The following is a 25,546-nucleotide window of genomic DNA, read 5'->3' as shown; positions in this document are numbered from 1 at the left end:
CACTTATAAATAGAGCCAGGCTGTGCCTCAAGGTGAATTCTAAATCTAGTCAGATTAAGCACCACAGCCACAAACAACTGAGGAGCTCTTCCAGGGATAACAAAGTCCTCTGAGGTGCTGGCTGCCCAGTTTTTTTTTTTTTTTTTTTTTGAACACTGATATTTATTGACTGAGGACTCTGTGTGAGGCACATGTACGTGTTCTTTGCTAGAGTTTACTCACTAAGTTCTCAAAGCCATATCCACGTAGTGGATAAAAAATAGAATAAACATTCTTCAAATGTATGAAAAATATTAAGCACTCTTTCCAAGATCACACAGCTAGTAAATATTTGCTCAGAATTCTGTTAAAGATTGAATTATGTTCTTCCTAGAGTCATCTGTTTTAGATCTTAATCTTCAGGCACCAGACTGTTACCCTATTAGGAATTAGGGTGACTGTAGATGTAATTAGTCAAATGACTGTACTGAAACTGATGCCCATATCAAAAGAGTGCTTCCTTTTCTCTCCCTCCTTCTATCTCTTCCTTCCTTCCATCATCCTTTTCCTTCCTCCTTTTTTTTTTTCAGCACTGTGAGTTGATTCTAGGGTCTTGAATGTGTTAGGCAAGCCCATTACCTCTGAACTACATTTTTTTAAAGAAAAATAATTAAGTTGGTATCTCACTAAGTTGTTCAAAATGGCCTTGAACTCACTCCGTGGCCCAGACTGGTCTTGAAATGTCTCAGATTCCCAAGTATTTGTGAACTGAGGGTCTTTACAACCAGGACAGACTTGAATTTTTGAAACAAATATAACTTTATGGATGAATGGGGTTCATCTAACAATATATATTACTTTTGTGAAAGATACCTTGGAAAAATTGTACAGGAGAAAATGACAGGAGTAGGACAATTTTCAGTCTCACTAATAACTGAAGGAGTAAAAGTCTGAGCTAGTGGGTCAGTCATTAGATGGACAGAGAAATTAACATGTGTCTGAAGGCAATAATTATAAAGCAAAAGAAGTCACTGGATCAGAATTTTGATTGAGAAACCTGGGGTCTCCTAGCTGTCCTCTGTTTTTGAAAACACTGGAAAGAATTTCAGACATGGACATATGCTATAAAATTTTAAGCCGCCCAGGATAAAAAGGAATTGATCTTCTTTCGCCCTCCAGCAGACTTACCTTGAGAAAATGGGTTTTGATCTTCCCACAGTGCGCGCCCATCTGCTCTTCAATGGGGGAGTAAAGAAGGTCTTTGGCAGCAATTCGGGCATATGCCACTCTCTTGTTGTTACTGAGCATCCAAATGAAGATGTCTGGGATGGTGTGCTGTGGCTGGAGGTGGAAGGGTGAGTGCATAGGTTGGTATTTAGTGAATGTACTTCTCTAGCTTACCTATCCCAAAAGAGCCTGTCTTCTGCATTAAACAACGTAGCGGTTTAATCATCTGTACAAATAAGCCAACTAAGTGCCATTTCCTTAAGAAGACAGCATCTAGGTCATGGAGTGGGAATACATGGGTTTGATTCAGCTGTGTTGGGGCATCTTTGGTGGCCTGTTTTTGCAATATACCAAATGAATCCTTTTCTATAGGTATCTGTTGATCTAATGTAGATATTGATTTAACTTCAAATTATTATCTTTCTTCAGAATCATGTAACATTCCAGAAAGTTCAAATGAAAGATTTTTTTTTTTTAAAAGTTCTCTAATGCCTTTGAATTATTCCCCAGTCACTTTTAGGAAAAAGAAAACAAGTCTAGAGGAGCCCCATGGCTAACATCTAGTTTCCAAATCACTGACTTCCATTTCAGCCATTTGGAGCAACAGCTAAACTTTATAAAAATTTAAAAATAAAGCTATTCAATAAGGAAATGCAGGTTTCCATATCGAGTGTTTCATTACTTTGTGTTTGAAATGTACGTTTCTGAACCAATGTAACTACTAGAATAGGAAGCATAGCACTTGTATCCAAAGGTAGATGCTCTGTCTTGCTCTCTCTTCTTTCACATACATATTTGAAACTGAAAAGAGGCATCCATCCCTTCTATCTGGTATATAACCAAAGGCATAGTCTTCCAGACACAGAACTTGTTAGTTACAGACAAGAAGCCCCAATGCCTGCCTCAAACCTTTCATGTCCTTAATGAAATCCTCACTGTCTCACTACTCAAAATACTTCCAGGGAGAAAATAACATTTGAGAGAATCACAACACTCAAGAGCCAGTGGAGCAGTAAACACCATTCCCAACACCATCCCTCATGAACCCTGTGTAGGAAGTCTGTCCACCTCTATAGGATTCAAGAAAAAAAATCAGTATTTGACAGACATGGATATGATGCCTTTTAAAAATCTAGAAGACACTAGAAAACCTCTTATGCTTGAAAACCTCTTGAGGGTCCCACTATCAAAACAGTTGCTTGGACAGTTCTTGTGTTAAGGAACATGCTTACACTCTGGCTTTATGAGAAATAAACACAGTGTTTTCTTCTAGCACCAAGCAAGCACTCAATTTGCTCATGTTGCCCTTTCTGGGAAGTTTTCTCTCTTATCTTCCCAATGAGCTTTTCTTATAGTGTTGATTACCTCATCCACAAGAAAACAGATTTTCTCCACAAAGTTCTGAGCTTCACGGATCATCTCATCAAGAGATAGCTTTTTCTTCTGTTGTTGAATGACCCCTTCAGCCTCATTGGCCATTGCTTTCTAAAAAAGGACAAGAGTTGTGTAGATCTCTCCTCCAGAAGTCTGGGCAACCAACACTGCCCTGTGCTGGAGTGTCCTGAGACGTTTGCAAGCCCCACACTAAGCACTGCACTCTGGACTGGCTTTGACATTGTGCACATGGACCATTAAATAGAAATTATACAAGAGGTCATTTCATTCATCTCGCCTTCTCTGGGAAGCTTTTTTTCCCAATGAACTTTGCCTGTAGAGTTGATTACCTCATCCATAAGAAATCTACCACAGTGAAGACAATAGATACCATCTCTTCTTTGGTAGATAGATGAGATGTTTAAGACCTAGAAAGTACAGAAAGATGTCCAGGCCATATAATTATGAGACAATATCACTCCCTGTTACTTAATAACAACTATAATAATGACAGCTAAATTGTGTTGAGTTATCACTCTATGCCATGTAATATTCTTCCATTACTCCTATTAGTGACCTTCTTGAGGTGTGTACTGATAGTTCCATCTTAAGGTGAGAAAAAGTCATATAACTCCTGGGCCTGGTCTTCAGATCAGTCCAAAATGCATGTCCCTTCCTCATGCTAAAACTATGAAGGATGCTTCCAGACCAAGGTACCATCTGAAAAATGTCTGAGCCACTAGAGTATTTTAAGTGCCAAACACAATTATTTTATAACCCAAGCATGATAATATACTTCCATACCTTCAGCACCTGGGAGGGAGGTGAAAATGAAAGAACAGTAACTAGAGGTTATCCTCAACTACGTAAAGCAACCTTGAGCTCAGACTGAACTACATGAGACTATGTCAAGAAAGGAAGGGTGAGATGGGAAAGAGGGACAAGGAGGAGAGCTAGAGAACAGGAAGAGACAGAGAAATGGAAAAAAAAACCAAATACTTATTTTTATTCTTTCATTTGACCTATATTTATGGGATTTGTTTTTAACACACACACACACACACACACACACTGCCTTTACAGTGCCTTCTAAGGCCCTGTGAGCTGACTGTGCATCTCTCTCTGTCTCATAGTATTCTCTCCTCTCCAACTGTGCCCCAGACTCATGGCTTCTCAAGAGGTTCTGGGGCACGCCAAGGTTGGTCTACCCTAAGGCTGCAACATACGGACCTTCTTATTGCTCAAATGTTCTTCCTAGCCTCCATGTGGCTTCAGTTTAAACATCACCATGGTATTATATGTTGTCAAAAATTTTCTTGTTCTCTGTGGCTTTGGCAAGTTTCCCTTCATAATAATAACCTACAATTATTTTTAATTTTAAAAATATTTTAATAAACAATAATCCTCCAATATAATTTTTCTATAATTATTTTATGTCTGTTGTTTCTCTGTCTGTATTCTCCACTATAAGGGAATCTTTTGTTGGATAGGGGGCTCCTGTCTTATCCTAATCTTGAATAATCAATGTTGTGAGAGATAATGTCACACAACAGTGACATACAGTAAGTACATCCTTAGCATGGCACGCAGAGGGCAGTAATAAATTCAGAATGAATAATCCAGGCCATTTATGGGTTCCTCAGGGACAAACACTAATAACTTTCAGCTTTGTCTTTCTAGAACTTTGTTCATGCCTAACATACAAGAAGCCTTCTGGTAATACTGACTAAAAAAAATCAATACCTGCTGTTTGCCAGGAACTGATGCCACAGCTACACAAATGCTTTCTTTGACAGTTTTGTGAAATGAAAGCAATACATACAAATAGATGTATAAAGCATTGTGAGATCAGACAGTGGTGAAGCCAGGCTTCCCAGAGGATCTCAATCTGACCTGACCCATAATGGAATTCATCAGCCAGTAAGAAAACAAATGACAGTCCTGACAGAGAGAGCAATTACATGTATATATATATATATATATATATATGTATGTATGTATATATATATATGGAGCAAGAGTTTAGCTGGTTGGAACACAACTACAGGGTAAGGAAAAGGACAGGATGCTAGGTTATACACCGCTTGCTCTGTATGTCATGCAAAGGGAATTTAGATTTTATCCTAGGAATCACTGACAGACTTCAGTGATTTGCTAAGAACAAGTAATCACCTTGCATTTTGTTTTAGAAGCCATTTTGGTTCTGGAAGATAGGCTAGATGAAATCTACTGCAAAGTCTATACCAGAGTTTCTCAGGGGCTAGAGAAGTGAAGTGATTTCTAGAATGCTTATGGGGAAGAATCAACAGGATCTTGGTTAGCACTGACTGTTTAGAATGAGGGATTCAAAAGTCATCATTGATACTAAGGCTTTTGGTTGGATCAATAAGTACAGCTGGGTATCCCAATACAGGATGGAAAAGAAAGTTAGAATAGGTATAGGGTAGTAGAAGATAGCGAGTAGGAAGTGTTCTAAGACATCTGGTTTCCTTTAGGAGGCAATATATATTGATCTAAAGACAGACAAGTTTAAGATGGTGACGTTTTATTGATAACTCAATAAAATATCTTAACATTGATGAATCACATCTTTAAGTAAGTATGTGAGGTGTTTCTAAAAAGGTTTAAGGAGGAGAGAATACCTATCCTGAATGAAGATAAAGCATTATTTGCTGGGCTGCTCACCACCATTTGCTGGGCATCCTAAACTAAATAAAAGAGAGAAAATTCACTGAACACTGTATTCCCTCTCTCTGCTTCATGTTCTATGAGATGTGAAGCACCCCAGCTATACACCCCCCAGCCATACCTGTCCTTCCATGACTGAACCTTAATCTTTCAAAACCTGAGACAAACAAGATAAATTCTCTCTTTAATAAGTTTTGTTCACTGTGGTGAGAAGAGTCACAAATACAAGGCACTGTTAAGACATTGATGTTATGGCCTTGGTCCAACCAGGATTGGTAGACAATGAACAGGCAGAGCTCTGCAGAGAATATGCAATAGAGTCAAGGCATAGGCAGCATAGTCAGTTACAGGCCCAGAAGGAGGACCAAGCAGAAAGATCTTAAGGATGATGGAAGCCAACTCCCTTGGACATCCTGGAGGACAGAAAATATGTATTCTGGAAAGAAAGATAAAGGAAGGGTTTAGCCTTTGGACTTGGATTAAATAGGATTTAAAAAAAAATTGGTCTTTCTGAATCCTGATCATATCTTTTAATTCCCCATTCCAAGTCAAATAATGAGAGATTTTTCTTGATAGAATTGTCACAGTGTCACCTAAATGTCCCTTAGTGTTATTGGTGGAACTTTATAGTCAGATAGTTCAGGGTCTGTCTGACTTGAGCTGGCTTTTTTTTGGCCACCACTCATTCCACAAGAACTGAGCATCTGTAAGGTATCTTTAAGCATCTACAGACAATGTGCAAGTAGGCAGGGTACAAAGGGATATCAGTAGCCACCTGTCCTCAAGAAGTCTGTAAACCTTTAACAAAACTTTCAGTGGGGATACCAGAGGAGAGGAGAATCATTAGTTCTTTTAGCTTCTTGTTTGTGGGACAGACATCAAGGTTAAAGAGAAAATATATAAACATGGTTTATCTGCATGTGTCTATGCACCATGTGAAATGTGGGCTGAGTCCAGAAAAGGGCAGCAGATCTTCTGGATTTGGAGTTACAGACACTTGCTAGCTTCCATGTGCTAAAAATCAAACCAAGGTCCTCTGGATGACCATCTATTTTTCCTAAAATGGCCAGCCATTTCTCTAGCCTGGGTCTAACAGCAAATGCATTAGTAAAATGCAAGTTTCAGCAGAAATAAACAAGGGCTCCATGTGAGTAAAAAATTGAACTCCTGGGCTTGCAGATCATCCTTGTGAATCTCCAATAGACTAGTCCCTTTTCTATCCAACATACATTCTTTCCTACTGCTATTTTTGTTATACACTAAAAGCTGTCATTTAAGCCTTGTCCTTGTCTGCCCTATGACCTATGTCATTTGTGAGGTTTATTTTTAAAACACATGCTTTGGCTGTGTTCAAAATATAAATAGGTTTTCACATACCAGCTCTTGCCAACAGAGTGTGAGTCGTTTCTTATCTAACGCAGTTTGGTTCAGCGTCTTCGAGTTCTTTTCTGCTTCAGAGATAAAGGCTCTGAAAGAGAATATCCATTTTTGCAGCTTACTTAGTGAAAATCCATTTGTGTGATTCCAGAGATTTGGAAAAAAAAATCTACTCTCCATGGCACAATGGGAAGTGGATAGATCCACAGAACCCGGGTTTTTAAATTTAGGTTTAACATTTCTAATAGGAAAAAAAGAGAGCAAAGATTGGAAATGATACCCAGGCCCTGTGTTAGTTTGTAAGATTTAAGAATTCTTCACAATAGTTGTAACTGTTATCAAAATTCATGACAAATTTGCATGGAATAATACAGTCTTACATATTTAAGACACACCAAGACTTTCTTTATATGCTACATACAAAGCAGATATTTTAGAATTGACACTGAGATAGGTCCCACCTTCTTGAAGAGTAACAGTTTTGGAGATGAAGCTTCAAATGTTTTTAAAAGGAAACCAATCATGACTATGAAAACAATTCAAGAAGAAATGTAAATGAACATATTGTCTTTACTGATGATTTAAATGATATTAAAATCAATGTAACTTCAGTTATAAAAGTAATATTATCCAAAATTTAGTGGTGGTAAGGGAGGGTATAGAAAAATTCATGCTGCTGTAGAAATAATTGGTTACATTTTTACAAACTACTTGATAGAATCTATGATCATTTTAACATGTGCATAATTTGATTTAAAAATTACACTAGAATTCTTGTCTTTTGGAAATAGTGGAATGATTTTTTAAAGAATGTATTTTTAGAGTATTTACCATAGTGATAGAATAAATGGAACAATTAATTTTAACTGGTTAAAGATAAATTAAACTTATTATGATATATCTATGTGTGAAATTGCCTGTGATATTTTACTGAGTATAGGAACAATGTGGTGAGCAAATATCTGCTGTTAATGTGAAAAACAACATGTCGGATGTGTGAGAGTGAGTGTGTGAGGATGTGTGAGAGTGAGTGTGTGAGGATGTGTGAGAGTGAGTGTGTGAGGATGTGTGAGAGTGAGTGTGTGAGGATATGTGAGAGTGAGTGTGTGAGGATGTGTGAGAGTGAGTGTGTGAGGATGTGTGAGAGTGAGTGTGTGAGGATGTGTGAGAGTGAGTGTGTGAGGATGTGTGAGAGTGAGTGTGTGAGGATATGTGAGAGTGAGTGTGTGAGGATGTGTGAGAGTGAGTGTGTGAGGATATGTGAAAGTGAGTGTGTGAGGATGTGTGAGAGTGAGTGTGTGAGGATGTGTGATAGTGAATGTGTGAGGATGTGTGAGAGTGAGTGTGTGAGGATGTGTCTGCAAAGGCAGGGAAAATGTCCTAGGTGGAAAAAGTAACCTCTTCTTCTCTGAATGTAGGAAGGTATAGAATATTGAAAATATGTCTTTTAATATCATATTATAACAGAATTGTGAAATATAAAATATAGATATATTTCTATAAGCATGTGGTCCTTCTATAGTGAAACAATCACAAAGAAAACTTACAAAGGAGAATTTGGGATGAGAGACCTCAAACTCAGGTTCTGCTTGGTGTCTATTGGAAACCCTGCCACATTCTCCTTGGAGATCCTATTAAAACTGCATTTCCTGTTCCTTTTTATAAAAAACAAGAGGGTCATATTTTGAATTGGAAATACTCTTATTTCACTAAAAGTGTTTGCTAAAAGTACAGGGAATCCCATCCCACTCTCTGCCCAAATAAACACATTAATCGCTTAGGGTTTCTCCTCTCATCCAGAGACTAATGGATTTTTTCCCCCTGCTTCACAATTGGAGTGAGTGTTACAGTGTTTGCCTTCATTCATTCTCTGTCTCACAGTTCCAGCCTACCTTCTGGCTGTGGCAGCCTTGTAACCTTTACATGATGAATGGCTTGTCCTTGGTATGGAGTTGGTCTCAGAAGACCAACTGCTTGAGGAAGAAAGGCTCAGGAGGCAAGAATTCCAATCTGACCTAGGGTCCAGCCTGCTTTCTCAGACCCACAGTCCCTGACTATAAAACTACCGTTTGAATACCGACACATATGGGTGTTCTTTCAGTTGAAAACTTAAAGAACAGGAGCAGTTAATTATCACCCTCAAGACTTGCCATAATATAGAAGAGTTAAACAGAGATATTACTTGCTTGCTAATACTTTTCAACATGGGATATGAGAGTATGAAACTTTTAAAAGGTGTTTCAAGGGAACTGTAACTGGTGCTTGGCTTACAGCAGGACTCCTGCTTCATATAGCTTTGTTCTGAAAAAAAAGTAAGTAGATGAAAATAGCACAAGTGACACATTTATTTTTTTGCTTACATGTATATGAATGTAAATATTTGAAGATAGACAAGATGGTCCAAGTTGCTCCCACAGGAGGCATACTGCCTCCAAAGGCTCCCAGAGAGCCCCACCTACCTTGCTGTTAATGTGGGCTGCACTAGTGACTTGGTGCTAATGCTATGAGGATTTTTTTCTTGTTCCATATGAATCTGAGCAGTGGGTGTGTCTTGTTTTGACTTTCTCCCTTGACTTCTGTTTTAGATGTTTAAGAGTTTTGGGAGCTGATACAGCCTGTGAAGTGCCCATCCGATGCATATGAGTGCAGCTGATCTCTCAAGTTGAGTTCTTCTGAGCTCATGTCTGATGACGTCACCCACCTGCTTTGACTGATGAAGTCATGAAGCACAGTCTTCATCTTCTTTTCTGGTGCCTCCTCAGAAACTTTGACCAGCTCCCTCACTTCTTCTATGCCTTCTTCCTGAAGACAAATCACAGAGCCATGGAACTTGTATAGAAATACTTGATTACCACATCCCAGAAACAACAGCTGACTATCTTTGTCTCTGTGGTTTTGGAGATAGGACGTGCTCCCTTATCTTCATGAATGTGGCCTGGAAACACTGCTCCATTTTTATTTTGATGCCTTCCTTTCTTAAGTCCAGATGTGCATTCTTTCCTGTATCACTCAGAGCCATTGCGCCTCATATCCATTCCTACCCAACTGAGCACCATCCTGTGTCACTCACCTTGTAGAAAACCTAATATTGTGAGAAATATTTAATAATTTAAAAATTTATATGTAATTATTAAACAACTTCAAAATCAATATTTAAGTAAATTTTACAGAGGAATGCAGTCCTACTGACATTAAAAAAGCTACTTGCTCTTCTGAGTATATCAGGTTTGGGGACAGGGAATGGGACAGATTGGCTGCAGCAGTGGTGAAATACTGATATCCATAATAATTTTACATTTCTCTTTGGACCTAAATTCTAGAATTCTACACAGAGAAAAATGGGGTCTAAAGGGAATTGCACATATTCCTGCTGCTCTGCTAAAATTTACAAAGGTGCATTTCCTATCACCTGCCGAAGTCTCGTGCCTGCTGACTCAAGCTTTCTTCTTTGCATCTCCAGTATCTGAGGAACAGACATCACAATGGAGTAAGGATTCAGGCTCTGGCTTTGGGTACTTAGGTTCCAATCTAGGGTGCCATTTACTACTGAAATATCTCATTATGCACAGTTTTCTTATTTATAAAATAGGAAACTAATAAGAACCATCTATACCACCACCATAAGGGAAATAAACTTAGTCATGGAGGCCATAAAGGACTAGTAACACTGACCACTCTTTTCTAATTCTTTGGTCTCTTAATATTGAACCAAAGCCACTCTGTCTGTAGAATAAACAAGACTAGACTTATAAAGCCCATGGTCTCTACATTGTATGAGCCTAGCTTAGCCTCTCAAGTTATCTTCAGAGACTTGTTCCCCAATTCCTAGTATTTTATATCTTGGAGTCATTGTTTTGCTTTGCAGAACTCAGGTTGTAGAACAAATTGAAGGAAGATATAATTCTGTCCTTAGTGTAGGCTCTAGAGTCATAGGAAGTTAAGACAAGAGTCATCTAGTGGGGTCTATGAACCACCAGTAGAGGATAGAGGATGTCCCTCCCAATGGGACATATGGGATGGAAAGAAAATGTGAGAGTAGAAGAAAGGACTAGTTGAAGCCAGATGTCAACCTTGTGAGGATGCCTCGGAATCATATTGTAAGAATAAAAATGCAGATTTGGATAGTTTGGATTCTGATTTAGAGAGTTTGATTTGAATTCGAGAGGTTTTACAAAACATTCTTATTCCTCTGGGCACACATGGTAGAAGCCATGAAATACAGTAGCCCTTAAATTCAGTGGTATTTAACCTGAGGTCAAGACCCTGGTTGAACAAAAAGGCATATCTTTGTCCCCAGTTTCCCACCCTGTCTATGAAGCCACTTACCAAGAGGTCAGCCAATTTTTCCAGCATATTGGACCAGTGCAGTCTGAATGTCTGATCTCCCCAGGAACTGATGAAGGAGACACAGGGCTTCTTGGCACAAAAAGGCAAATAGTTGTAATTTCTGTAAAAAGCACATTGGATGTGGAAGTCAGTAGGCAATCAGTGGTTTTCAATCAATTTCAATTTGTTCATGTTTCATGTGTTCTGTAGGGCTTCAGAAAAATGGGGATAAAACTACTAATGCCATCCTTAGTCTATAATTGGAGTCCTGTGAACAGTGAATTCCAGTTATGTGGCTATTATGGAAAAGATTAAGAGTTACCAACAAATAAATATAGTGACACACATCTGATTCTAGCACTTGGAATGTAAAGGTAGGAGGGAGGATCCAAAGGCATCTTCAACAACAAAGTAAATTCAAGAATAGCCTGGGCTACATTTGAAACTCTCAAAATAAAACCAACCAAAAGAAGTTATGTAGTGGTAAATATTTAAAAATGTAAGAGACACCATACCACTGGCTACTCTCTGGTCCCAGTGGCAATCTTGCCACCATTGCTAGTTCCATCAGTGACTGCCCAACTAGTTCCTCCATCTTCCTTCTTCTCCTGTCTCTCCTATCTCTCCCACTTCTCAAAAACTCTGCTTCCACCCTCTTTTTCTACTGTCCAATCACAGGTCTTGCCTTATCTTGTGCCTGCCCTCATCTGCGTATAGACATCAATCTACAAAGTTATCCTCAGACACAGGGCATAGCTTTGAAATTATCATCAGTGTGTAAAATACATTGAGCAAACCTTCCTCAATGAAGACTTAAAATGATTTAAAAAAAGATTACTTTTTAAATATGTATATTCTGAGCACATTGTATTGGTCTGCTGGCATAACAGATGAGAGTGAAATTCTGGGGAAAAAGTAAATTATATTATCAATGGGGATAGAGGTATATATCTCAATATAAATCAGTACTCGGTGGCTTGGCATCATTCTTTCACTCATTTGTCCATCCATTCATCCATCCATCTGTCCATCTACCTAATACTTATTCTTGCCAGTCTCTCGTGGTAATAATATAGGTGAGTTGTTTGGCTAGGAAGGTATAGCCAAGCAGCAAAGATATGGAGCCCTAGGGAATGTAGTGGCAGTGGAATGAATATACATTTAATTCCTGTAGATGAATATGATGGCCAATGATGACAGCTGCTTTAATGATTAGGTTTTTTCAGCCCTCGATAGTTTCCTCACAAGCATAGGAGAATGTAAAGAGACATATATAAGGAATGCAGAAGGAAAATGCTGGGGATGGGTGTGGTGCTTAGTCTTGAGAAGTAGACAGTGTTTAGAGAAATGGTGCTTTGGAGAGAAAGAGATGGAGGCAGGGGCAGACAGAGGCATAGAAGAGCCAGAGTGAGGAGGAGAGAAAAGAGCATTAAAAAGAGAGAGAGTAAAAACAAAATGGAAGGAAGAGGGGAAATGAGGAGAAGGGAGGAAAGGAGAAACAAACAAAAGATACAAAGATCTTCAGCCTGAAAAATTGGATGTTCCTTTTTAGCTCTCAAACATCGATTTCTCCTTACATAAACAACAGAATTAGCAAAGGGCACCTGGTCTACTCTAAAAACTAAATAAACCAGCAGGTGTCCATTTAGAAAAAGAAGCCAAATAAGCTTTGGGCAGAAACTGTTGTCATGGCAACAACAACAAAGACAAAAGGTCAGAAACTAAGCTTATCTCTGAAGTCATTTCACTGTGAACCCTGCATCTAATCAAGTGACCACGCTGTTGTATGTGTCTCAAGGTTTCTTTGAGTTGGGTTACCATGTGCTAATGATAGTCTAGGTCTTTGTCTTTGTGGTTTACAGAGTTTGTTGCTGGGTCTTTGAGGACAGACACCCAATGAGGCAGTTGAGGCTCATTGGGTAAGCCATTGCACAAATGGAAAAGCAACCAATGAGGAGGTACCTGGTTGCCCACACAGAGTGAAGACTGCCAGTACATATGGCCAACATTGCTCACCTCTGACTTTGGGCAAGAATAAACCTATCCTGAGGATGTAGTGATAAGCCTCCACTGATGTCACCTGTTCTGATTTATTCTTCATCTCTGTCAAGCACAGGTTGGGTGTAAATGCATATTCTTTGCAAAACCAGAAATCAAAGAATACATACTCAGTGGAATTTTATTAGGGATAATAGATATATGTTGTATATATTCATTTCTATGTGTGCCCATGTATGTACATACCTGTGTAGTGTGATGTGTGGTGTGTATCTGTGTGTATGTGTGCATATGTGTCTCTGTGTGTGCATGTGTGTGTGTGTGTATATATATATATGTATGGTATGTGTTCGAGTGTCTGTGTGTACATATGTGTGCCTGTGTATGTGCATGTGTATATGTGTGCTTCTGTGTGTGCTTGAACACTTGGTTACCAGATGCTGGTGTTATTTTGGAAGGTTGGAGACCTTTTGGGAGGCAGAACCTCACTGGAGGAAGTGACTGCTAGATTTATTACTTGGCTCTCTTCCTGTCCATTCTTTATTTCCTGATAGAAACATAATGTGACCAGCTGCTAATCCCACTTCATCATTGTAGACTGTATCTCCATGAAATATAAGGGGAAATAAGCATTGTGCTTCTAGATGTGTTTGTCAGGTATTTTTGTCTTAGCAACAAGAAATATATGGCCAGAATTAGGGACACAAAAATACCTAAGATTTACATTAAGCAGACCGTCTCACTTACTGGCTTTGGACAGGAAGGAAAAGTAGACCTGGGGCTGGAGAAATGGCTCAGATGATATATTGCTATTACAAATAAACTGAGCTCCAGTCCAAACATCCCTGTTAGGTGGCTCACAACCATCCCTCTAGCTCCTGAGGATCTGACACACTATCTTGGACTCAGTAGGCACACTCAGACATGCACATAGCTCTTCCACCCTCAGCCAACATATGCACACAATTTAAAATAAAAGACATATTTAAAATATGGAAGAAAACAACTCACTATTACCAACTGTGGGTTAGAAGACTGAGAGTGGAGGGATCTTTCTAGAAATAGCAAGCTAGGAAAAGACTCGAGTCTAGTGAATGATTAATCAGCCATCCAAATGGGAGCATGTGATCCCCTGATCTGGAGAGAAGAGCAGCACCAGAGGAGACAGACTGGGAAGTCAGCTCCTAGTGAAATGTCTGGATTACCCTAACGAGACACTCTTGGAATTGGCTTTTTCTCAGGTCTAAAAGTAACCATCATGGTTGCTTTGTCTTTAGATGAATTCCCTGGGCATGCCATTAGGGGGCATGCCATTAGGGGATTTACTAGAGTGATAGATATTTATAATGCTTTCCCTGTTAGCATTTGGTTCCCAGCACTGAGATCAAATTTTTGTTTCTTATCTTACTGAAAGCTGAATGAAATAGTCCCAGGAATTAGCAAAAATTCTCACCCAGCAGACACTTTGTTCTCACATATGCCTTGTCATCTCCTACCTGTTCCCTTCTGTCACCAGAGGCTTCTCTGGGTAAGTGGTAGAAGCCATGGAAATGACAGTGTCATGGGCCACATCTTTTTCTCCTTTGTGCAGCAGAGGAAGGACATCTTCTTCAGTCAGCTCAGCCGATTTCTTCTTGCTCCCATAATAAGACCCTCCATCAATTAGGTTTCCAAAGTTACCTTCAGAGAGAAGAGCAATGGGCTGGGTGTCAGCAAGTGAGATCAGTCAACTTGGTATACCCCACACCCTCTCACAGCAAGGAGCTAAGATCTTAGGATAAAGGCAGGAAGAACAACTGATGGAGAACAAGAAAATTAGATTGACAAAGTCAGCAATTCTTATTTTTCTCTTTGTAAAAACTACTCATGTTGCAAATTAAGAAAGTTAAGAAAAAAGAAAATCCACTGGAGGTTTTATAGCTGTGTTATTACTATTTTTTTTACCTATTTTAATTTTATTACCTTATTTTGTGTGCTACATATATTTATGAGTATGTATGGCAGTCAGAGAACAACATGCAGGAGCTGGGTTCCTCCTTCCACCTGTGCACCCCAGAGACCAAAGTCAAGTGATCAGGCTTAGCAGTAAAATGTTTGGCTCTCTGAGTTATCCCCACTTTCAACATCTTACTGTATACCTCCTGCTGTCAAAAGATGACATCCCAGGTTTCGGCACCAATGTTAGGAAAAGGATGAACAGAGGAACAGAGTGGAAGTGAGGCCTGGGGGCAAGGGCCCATGTTGGGAATCCCTTCCATCTGAAGTACCAGCCACATGACAGAAGAGAGTTTATTCAAGTCATGGGAGAGTTAAGAGGGTGGTAGAGGCAGAGAGAGAGAGAGAGAGAGAGAGAGAGAGAGAGAGAGAGAGAGAGAGAGAGAGAGAGAGAGAGAGAGAGAGGAATAGAGGAATAGAGGAGTAGAGGCCGGCCATGGAGGAGAGGGGGGAAGGAAAGGGGAAGAGGATGGGGAAGGGAGGGCGAAGAGCAAGAGAGGCAAGAGGCAAGAGAGAGGCAAGAGAACAAAAGAGAGGAGGGGACAAGCAGCCCTTTTTATAGTGTCAGGTCACTGGAGTGGAGCTTACCTGGCAATAGCCAGGGGTGGGGTTTACCTGGCTGTTGCTAGGTAACTGAGGGGTGGGGTTTACAGAATCCCAACACCTCCTACCAAAATTCGCCATAGAGACTTGATCATTCTTGATCATTCTGGATGTGTCATTTGCTAATCAGGGTTTTTTTTTGTTTGTTTGTTTTTGTTTTTTGTTTTTTGTTTTTTTTACTCAATAAAATATTAGGAGCCTTCTCAAAACTGCTTCTTCTCTAAGAGAAGTGTGAGTACCCAAAGATGACATCATGTTTTTAAAGAGAGTGAGGAGGAGTTGGAGAGAGAGAGAGCAGGCAGGCAAAGAGCTTCACGTAAGAGGAGGTCTGTCCAGCATGCACAGGGACTGCACACTCTGCTCCATCTGAGGTCCTAGAGCTGAAAGAAGAAACGGTCACTGGCCCCATCCCTAACCCAGAAAAAATTTCTAACTGATAACCACTTTCAAATAAAAATTTAGTTTCCTCAAAGGGAGTCTCACTGGGAAAACAAGAAATCCTTTAGGATAGACTGCATACCCAGCAGGAGACAGCAACAGAAAGGGAACTCAGTGACAGCTTTGGAGCTTCCTTGCCTAGTGATGTCATGTGATGGCTTTTCCTTTTTAAAATTTTTATTTTAAAATTTTTATTTTATATATTATTTATTATTTTTATATTTTTACTTATATATTTCTCTATTTATATTTATATATTTTTTCTCTACTTATTATACAGGTCCTTTGTGCATATAGAATGGCTTTCAGCTTAAGAGTTTTTATGGACTTTCTGGCTGTTCAAATGAGTGGGTGTCTGTTTCTTGTGCCTTCTCTTGACCAATTCTGATATGTTATTTTTTTATTTTATCCTATCCTATCCTATCATTGTATATCCCTTAGAATCCTGTTTGTTTTCCGATGAGAGACAGAAAAAGGTGGTTACAGATGGGAGGGGAGGTGGGAGGAACCAGGAGGAGGAACCAAGGTAGCTGAAATCATAATCAGGAAATACTGTATGAGAAAAAGCATTTATTCTCGGTAAATCAATAAAAGAAAAAGAAAAAAAGAGACAAGGGGGCCTCTCCTGTCAGAATTTTGTCCTTCTTAGTTTTAACAGACATCCTTATCCCGTGAACATGCAGAAATGGGCTCTCTGCCTGGCCTCTAGCTGTGAAGCTCAGGACTGAGTCTCATCTCTACTTCCCTCTGCCCTGTTGCAGCAGAACTTCCTGGATGTGAATCTGTTTTTCTCTGATGGAATTAATTCTCTTAGTTGAGCTGCACATCAGCCAAGGAAGGTGGCTAGGAACTGTGGCTGTAGCCTCTATTAAATGTGTGATGTGTGGTATCAGTTCTTCAAATCTTGTAATTCTGGGAGGAGTAACTGTAATTCCCATTGTATACACGAGGAAACCAACACCCATATAAATTAAGTCATCCCAAGGCAATGGAGCCAAGATTAGTCACCCAACTCCCTAAATCCAAACCGACACTGACTACTGTTTTGTTTTTATATGCTTGTTTGCTTTTTTTAAATCAATAGGAATAAGTTTACTCTTTATGTGTTGATACTGGGTAGTCGGGGAAGTATTCTCTCTCTCTGAGGTTCTGACTATAACCTCCACCACAATATAATCACCTATGTAAAGCATTAGTTCTCTTATTCAAGAGACAAACACTCCCCAAACTCTATAAATGTCTGCACTTACCTCCAAACCCTGCATATGTCTGCACTCACCAATAGAAACTTGAAAGCTGATAGGTTTGTCTCCAATCTTCCTGTCAATCATGGTAGCTTCAAAAAAGGCTCCAAAGAGTAAAAAGTCCTCATATTTTTCCGGTATAATCTGCAAAAAGAAAAAAAAAAAAAAAAAAAGCTAGATAGAGCTGGCTTCCTTTTCTCTCTAGAAAGCCGAGCTAGTGAAACCCATTTGGTCTGGTATACTGCACAGAGTCTCTGTTACAGCTGGAAATGCTATGCCTTGCCACTAAGTAGACAGGCAGCAATCATGGCTGACAAACTCAAGTCCAAACTCAGTTAGCCACTGGTCTAAAACGACACAGAATCACCCTCTAAACTGCTAGCTTAATATACAGGGAAAACAGTCACTTTTCATGGCAAAAGATGAGCTTGGTATGCCTTCCCAAGATGCTGTTTGGGTGGGAGATACTACTGAACAGGTGTTTAGACCTAGTAAATCAAAGATAAGATGATCAGAGTCACAGCACTGGACCCTTACACATGGACATAACTGCATGACTTAGATGCAGTACTCACAATACATTCATTATTGTTCTTTGTAATAACTTTGAGAGCCTGGAATGTAGACTATTCCCACGTGTTCTTTGAGATTAACATATGCTAGCCTGTTGGCTTGGGGCTAACCCTAGTCAAAGTTTACTTCCTTAAATAATTAGTGTGGTGGTTTGAATAGGTTTGGTCTGCATACACTCAAGTGTTTATTTGCTTCGCCCATGGGGACTGGCACTATTAGAAGTACGTGTGGCTTTGTTGGAGAAAGGGTGTCACTGTGGGGGTAGGCTTTTAGGTTTCCTAGTGCTCAAGTGTGAAAAAGATTTTTTTCTGGCTGCCTGCAAAACAGTCTTGTCCTGGCTAACCTCAGAACAAGATGTAAAAATCTTGGCTCCTCCAACACCATGTCTGTCTGCACACTGCCATACTTCCTGCTATGATGATAATGCTGTAAGCCAGCCCAAGTTACAATTAAATGTTTGCCATTTTAAGAATTGCTTTGGTCATGGTGCCTCTTCATAGCAATAAAACTTTAAGATGATTAGGAAATGCAAACAAAAAGAGTGAAGTGTTAGGCATAGCAAAAGCATCAATCTATCCTGTGTATCTGGGATGCCATGCACCCTGAAATCTGTTGAAAGAGATCCACTTGCATGTGAATCAGAAATGCTTTTATATTGAAAAGGCCATTAGAATTAGTTATATACTCCAACCTCCACTGTTTACCTTTATAAAATAAAGTGCAGGGAGATTAACGGGCTTCCAAGGTCACACAACAAGATTAAGTCAGTTATGGCTTAAGACCTGTTCTTCACCAAGGAGGGCTGAGTGGTTAAGTAACCTACAGGTAATCTGGAAGACTGGTCTAGGACAAGCCTGTGGGCTATGACTCCTTTGGCAAACATTTATCTCCCAAATATATTTACATTATAATTCTTAATAGTAGCTAAGCTCCAGTTATGAAATAGAAATGAAAATAATTTATGGTTGGGGGTCACCATAACATAAGAAAGTGTATTATAGGATTGCAGTGTTAGAAAGGACGAGAACCAACCACTACACCACAGGGCAATACCCAGTTCTTTGCAAGTAGCTCTTCCTAGTGTGGAACAATCTCTGAGTGAAGATTCTGAGTGAGGTGAAGACATATCAAAAGGGCTTTCTGACTTTGCAGCTGGATTTACTAAAGTCCAAGGAAAGAGAAACAAGGCTTAAATTCCTTAGCAGTAAGCTAAGAGAACAAAACAGGTATGGAGTGAACTGAACAGGAGTCCTGAACTAGGATTTCAGATAACTGGGTGAGAATTGACCTTTCCTGTGGCATTGGACAATCCAGGAAATGTTTCTTTTTGACCAGAAACACAGGGCAGGGCATGGCATAAAGCTTAGTCAACTATCTATCTGCCAGCTTCTTATCTTGCAGTCTGGGGCTGAGTTTACTCTCTGGGAGGAGGGTGAAAACCACAGAAGCTAGAGGGAAAGCAGTCCTCAAGGATGACAGATGTGGCAGCAAAAGAGCTGACCTGCCAGTTATTGGACTTTGAGCAAGTACCATCTCTACTCTGGCTGTTGCTTTCCTTCTCTGTGACAAAAGTATCACAACAGGACCTGGAATACTTGTGAAGAGAAGACATATAAGCCCAACAAACTATAATTACAGTAAATATTTCAATAGTTTGACTTATCCTTTAATTTTTCACATCCTTCAAGCTCCTATTTCTAGCCCCCCCCAACCAATTCTGGAAGTATGCCTTAAACTGGAGAAATGATTGATACATAATGTGTACAGAGCTCACAAAGTGAGCTGATCACAGATCTCTTTCTGCTTCCTGACTATGGATACAATGTAACCAGCTGCCACTGGCTCCTGAGGCTGCCCTTTCCCCACTATGATGGACTGTATGTAACTTAAAACTGTGAGCCACAAACCCTGTCTCTTGAAGTTGATTTTAGTCAATGTTTTGTCTCAGCAAAGAGAAAAGCAATTAGCATAAGGGTCAAATCATCTGCCCAAAGAATCAAACAGAAGTGAGTATGTATTGTTGTACACTAGCCCCTGACTATACTGATACAATTTAAATCCAGCTTCCTCTGACAAAAGGCCAAAAATTTTAAACACCAAATTTTGTCACCCTATAAATAACAGCAGTGGGTAGGTCCTAACATCCACCACTTCCAACTTCCTGTTGGATACATTGTTGCATATATTCTCTCCCCTTCTATAACATAAGCTCTGTGGAATTGGGCCCTGTACTGCCCATGGTGATCAAGATGTTTAACCAGCATTCACACTTTAAAAATGTTCACATTCTCCAGGCTGGCTATGCTCTTTGGGAGTCTGGCAGAGGAGAAAGAAGCTTTGATAAGTAATGAAGCAGAATAGGAAAAGGCAGAATCATAGGGTCTCCCAGCATCCAGATGTGCATGCAGTTGTTGACAGTGACACTGGGGCTCTGTAACCCTGGTAAGCTGAAAAAGAAAATAAAAAAGACACAGCAAGCAATTGTTGATGGAGACATGCTGAGCTGCTCTGGCTGTGGAAACAGAGGGCTTTTTCCTAACAAGAAGAAGGGACATAGCAGAAACGTCAGTCTACCGTCATTTTCTCTCTTAGCTCCTTAGGTCACCACCCTTGGGGAAGGCAACCAACTACCATGTCATAAGGATATGCAGAATCTATGGGAGTCTTCATAGTGGGGAACGTCATTCTTATACTAATAGACAAACAAGCTACTAAGGCCTCCTGAGTGTCCAGGCAGCCATCCTGGGATGGGTCCTCCAATCCTGTGATGCCTTCAAAAGATCTTAGCCTCTGCCAAGATCTTGAGAGCTTGTTTGGAGGTTCTAGGAGGAGAGCATTACTCCTACACTCCTGACTGAAGACTACTCCTCCTCTGTTCTTCGGAAGGCCACCATGCAGCCTTGGGAGGGATGTACAAGGAGTGGTGAGGGAGGAAGGGTACACTTGTCTACCCATCTAGATTAGCCACACTAACCCTAGCATTTAATGGGGTGACAAATGTCACAACTAAATCACCATCACATCTACATTACCAAGATCTTTCCTTTAAGGAATGCCTGAATCAGGACCATTTGTATTAAGGAATCTCCAAACTCCCCATTCACAGAAAAATAAGATTTGATGTTTTGAGCTGCTAAGCTTTGAGGTACAACAACAGGTAAGTAATGAATCTGACAAGAAACCGCCACCAATAAGACACCAAGATGAGGAGGGGGTGGAGGCATAAAAACTTCTCAGTTGTCCTATATCTACCACCTTTTCCACATAAGCCCAGTAGAAAAGTCCACTCTATACCCAACCCCCATGCTTTCTACTAAAATTTCTTTTTTTAAATAGGCACTCTCAGTGAATGATCTTAAGGATGTTGACATAGATTCTGAATACTTCTCTAGCTTCTTTTTCCTTGGATATTCCTATACAACCTGATAGGAATGGTCACAGATGGAGGAGGCATGTGTGTGAGTTAAACTACCACAAATTCAAAGTCAAGTATCTAATGTTGGCTTATATTCTGAATACACACACTCAGAGAGAAACAATGCCAGTTCTTCCCCAAACAAACTGATAACACATATCTCCAGAAAAAATTTCCCAGCTGAGAGTCCAAAGGGGGGTGGGAGTGTGGGAGGGTGCTGAAAGGGTCAAGACACATACAACAGGTGGCAAGCTCTAATTAGCTGCACCTTGATGGAAGGAGCCAGCCATGAATAATAGCCAGAGAGATATAGCAAGCTTAACCATGTACGTGCTAAAAGATCTGATGACAATTTATATACACTTTCTCATCAGTGTCCAGATGTTGTCTATGACAGAATGACCTATTTGATCTCATTTAGCTGAAAAAAAAAAAAAAAAAAAAAAAAAAAAAGACACTCTAGGGTAGTGTTGGCATTACAGCCACAAGTAGAATTAATGTCAAGGTTTCCAACCCCATGGTCCAAGTTTTCTGCAGTGAGTTTTTGAGATCCCAGGAAAAAAGTAAATAGCTCTTGAAAAGGGTAAATCTCTTCTACTGTACTTCTGAGGTCTGTTCAGTCTTAGGAATGGACAAGTCTGGGTAAGCGGCCATTGCCTCCCTACCTGTTGACCTGAGAAATATTTCCATAGACAGACATAATTAACCTGTAGCAACTGGAGTCAACCTTCCTTTGCTGCTGACATACAGAACTCATCTGCTTGCTTGACTACAAACTGTTATCTCTAGGATAAACACTGAAAGGATAGTCACAGTTGATGTCTTCTTGACACCACAAGCTCTTGCCATTAATACAGAATTGGGCAGGGGAAATCCTCATGTGTCTCTGGTAGGAACTAGTTGAAGAAAAGCATTATGTGGGCTTGTGTTTTCTTCCTGGTTTGTGGGGCTTCTTGAGTTCATATTACATGGATTGTTGCCTACTATTCTCCCCTGTCTTTCCTCTTCCTACATGGTCACACATCCAAAAAAAAAAATACTCTAGGATAATGAAACTAAACCAAATAAGTCAGGCAGAGTTTCCTCATCCAGCCTACTGACACTCTTACTGATGCTCCCAGCTACTTTTTTCTATATTCTTTTTTGAGTTCCCATGGAATCCATTCTCAAGAGATTCTGAAGAAATTCATCATGAGCATATGGTCATACTACTTGCATGAACAGAGAATGTGTCCAAAGATTCAGCACTAGGCCAATACAATTTTGCCAGGAAGAAGAGACCTGTACAAGAGAAGGTCTTCTGGAACTTGTACGGTCTCCCTTTGCCCTGGGTTCTGCTACCAACAAGCATGGAGGACAGTGCTTGGACTTACCTCTGGGGGGACAGCGAAAGATTCTACCTCTACTTCCGTGGAGTTGGTTTTGTCAGTAGCCTGCGGGGCTTTGCCATCATCATCTTTGTCAGCCTTGTCTTTATTGGAGCCTTTAGAAGATTTGGAGTCTTTGTCTTTGGAAGACAGCTTCAGCTCCTTCAGAGCCTTGGAAAACTTAGACTCCTGGGCCCCACCTGAGAGGATTTCCACAGAAATTTCCACCAAGATACGGCCCCTGAAGGACACACCTTCCCCAAAGCCTTCATTCAACTCCTGGTAGTCGTCCATAAGACTGTGGTTCCTCGGGGAGCCATATAGGTTAATCCAGGCAGGTCCAAAAGTGGGAAGAAAACCTAGGGGAAACTTGAATGTTAGGTAACACATATGAAAGTGTTTAAAAGACATTCTTCCATTCAGAGAAGAAGGGGTTAGAGGATGGGGAAAGGACTGTGGGAGGGGATGACCTAGAGGGGAATGATTTCATCATGAAAGCTAAGGACATGTAGTTTGAACCAGTGTAACGTGGTAGAGGTGGTAAGAAATGAATGTTCAAAAATAATTCCTAAATATAGACCTGAAAAAACCTGGTGACTTTAACTTAATACCTGCCATAAGGGTTTCTCTCAATATAGAACATCTGAAAAAAAATATGGCGTCCATGAGAACATGTGAAATCACAACACCTCTTTATTTTTCAGCACTAGAAATCAAACCCAAGGCCTCTTATGTTGTAGGCAAGAGCTATGACCCATACCTTCTCCTGCCCATTCTCCTTTCTGAAAGGCAAAAACCACATAACATTTTAGAAGACTCAACTGCGTGGGTTCAGATTCTAGCTTTGGGACTTTTCAGCTGAATGAGACTGGACAAATTTCTTAACGTTTTTGTACCTCAGTTTCTTCATGTGGAGGAAAAGCTATTAGTGCCTAACTCAGCCATCAAGTGTAACAGGATAATCTCTACTAAGTGCTTCATGTGGGCCCTTAGGACATGGCCCCAGTGATTTGGAGAAATAGGGAGTCATAATTTGCTTATCAATTCCTCCCAGTTTCCAAGAAAACATTTTTTCTTTCTGTATAAATGTCTCCTTTCTACCACCCTGACTTCTGCAAACTAGATTATTTCCCTCAGATTCTGTTCTCCTTTTAGCAAACTTAAAGAAGCAGAAAAATTATTGTTAAAAGGATAGAAAAGACTTTATGGTCCCTGGTGTCTACTTCTAAAACACAAGCATCTGTCTTTCTGAGCAACACCAAGAGGCTTCTAAACTGCTGTAGATAAAACAACTTAATGTCTATTTGAGAAAGTGTAGTTGGATGAGTGTGTTTTTTATATAAGGTAGTGTTACTGTAATATGAAGAACTAGAGAACATACCGAGGGGTTTCTGTAATGTCAGTCTATGAAAGACACTAAAATATACAGATCTCTGCTCTTGGAAAATATTTATCTAGTTAAGAGAAAATAAAAGTTATACCTATGCCATCCTCATGTGACATATGAGATATGTATATTGTCTGCTTGTACTTGTTCATTTAATTATATATGTATGTGATATGTAGGTATTTTGTCAATCAACATACATACACAGTGCAGAGAAAGGTGGTTATGAATTTAAATAAAGGTTAATTTAGAACTTCTTACATACTTAGTGGGATTTTAGAAATTGAGTCACATACTGAGTGGGAGTTCTTTCCCTCCTTGCTGTCTTTAAGGCTTTGAGGATTACCTAAAGCTCTCCCAGTTTCCTGAGTACACAGTCACACATAGCCCCCTGTCACCCTGAAGCTCACATGTTCCCATCAAGTAACTGAGGACACAAATTTTAAGTAGGACAAAATATGTTTCCATTGAACACATGCAAAACCTGTTCATACAGTACCATTCAAAAACACATATCAGGACAGATTAGCCTATAAATTTTAGTTTTCCAACCTTTGGTTTTTATCTGACTTCTGTTTTCCTAGTAAAACAGGGTCACACCACTGCTAGGCATCAATAGTTATGGGAGGCCTAGGAACAGAGCTTGGTTTCATCACCAGCTCAACCAAGCCTGGCCACAGGCCACAGAGCCATGAAAAGTGTTAATATGTGTCTATATGGTACCATCTCTTTAAAGGTGACTATGGTTTTGAGACCTACTTCTGAGTCAAACACACAAAACTCTCTCTCTACCTTTATCGCCATCCTGCTCATTGGAGATTTTCTTCAGGTCGATGAAGTGGGTTGCCAGAACTATATCATTCATGCTGCCTTCATCCCATACTTGAATTTTTACCCTCCGGCACAAGGGAGGAAACATTTCCTTGAAAACCACCTGTTCATGCCACACTGGATCAGCACAGTTCTTTTGCACAGAAGTTCGCCCCTGAAAGGACAGCCAGGAGGATGTGAACCATGGAGATAAATGGCTAAAGAAAACACTTGAAAGCACCTAGATACCTGTGAAATCAGCTACACTCTGTTAACATTACTGTTGGACTAGATGTTAATGCAGGGCACTGGGACAAGGGTGAATCATTTCCTTGGAGTTTCTACTCAACAGGTAAGTGTTGGTGTGATTCCCTCTGTTATAAATAGGAGCTGTTCCACATGTCTTCAAGAAAGCAGCAGACACAGCTAGACTCTGAGGTCATGTCTACATAAAGACAAGGGTAAAAGTCATGTATGACTTTGAGTGAATCAAAGCTTCAGCCTGGGCCTCAGTTTTCTTGTCATAAAACAGAGATATCCCTTGTGCCCTCCAAATTCAACTCAAGTTAGACACACTCCAACATTAACTCCTGCCAATAAGAAGGGGCAGGACATACTTTGAAAGCACATGTTGAGCAAAATTTCAAAGTCCAGTAAGGCACACTGTAGCTTTGACCACAAACCTAGGCCTTGTATCTTCCAGTGGCCCTTGAGAAAAGAACAGAGGTGTCTATGGTGATTTAGG

At 40.0% G+C, this 25,546-nt stretch overlaps 1 protein-coding gene across 1 annotated transcript in view; it reads right to left on the bottom strand.

The window, feature by feature from the left end:
* FER1L6 (fer-1 like family member 6) overlaps positions 1-25,546 on the bottom strand; it is a gene marked incomplete at both ends in the record, with an annotated part of 122,170 nt that overhangs the window by 68,543 nt on the left and 28,081 nt on the right. The window contains 9 exons of the mRNA XM_080938937.1: positions 1,168-1,320; positions 2,572-2,691; positions 6,646-6,736; positions 9,347-9,447; positions 10,972-11,092; positions 14,466-14,649; positions 17,285-17,393; positions 22,611-22,963; positions 24,784-24,976. Of these exons, the coding sequence (XP_080795063.1) occupies positions 1,168-1,320; positions 2,572-2,691; positions 6,646-6,736; positions 9,347-9,447; positions 10,972-11,092; positions 14,466-14,649; positions 17,285-17,393; positions 22,611-22,963; positions 24,784-24,976 (1,425 nt within the window). The remainder of the gene's footprint in view (positions 1-1,167; positions 1,321-2,571; positions 2,692-6,645; positions 6,737-9,346; positions 9,448-10,971; positions 11,093-14,465; positions 14,650-17,284; positions 17,394-22,610; positions 22,964-24,783; positions 24,977-25,546) is intronic.

Source organism: Micromys minutus (genome assembly GCF_963924665.1).
Source record: "Micromys minutus genome assembly, chromosome: 27".
In the NCBI taxonomy this organism is placed as follows: Eukaryota; Metazoa; Chordata; class Mammalia; order Rodentia; family Muridae; genus Micromys; species Micromys minutus.
This window is presented reverse-complemented; position numbering and strand designations above follow the sequence as displayed.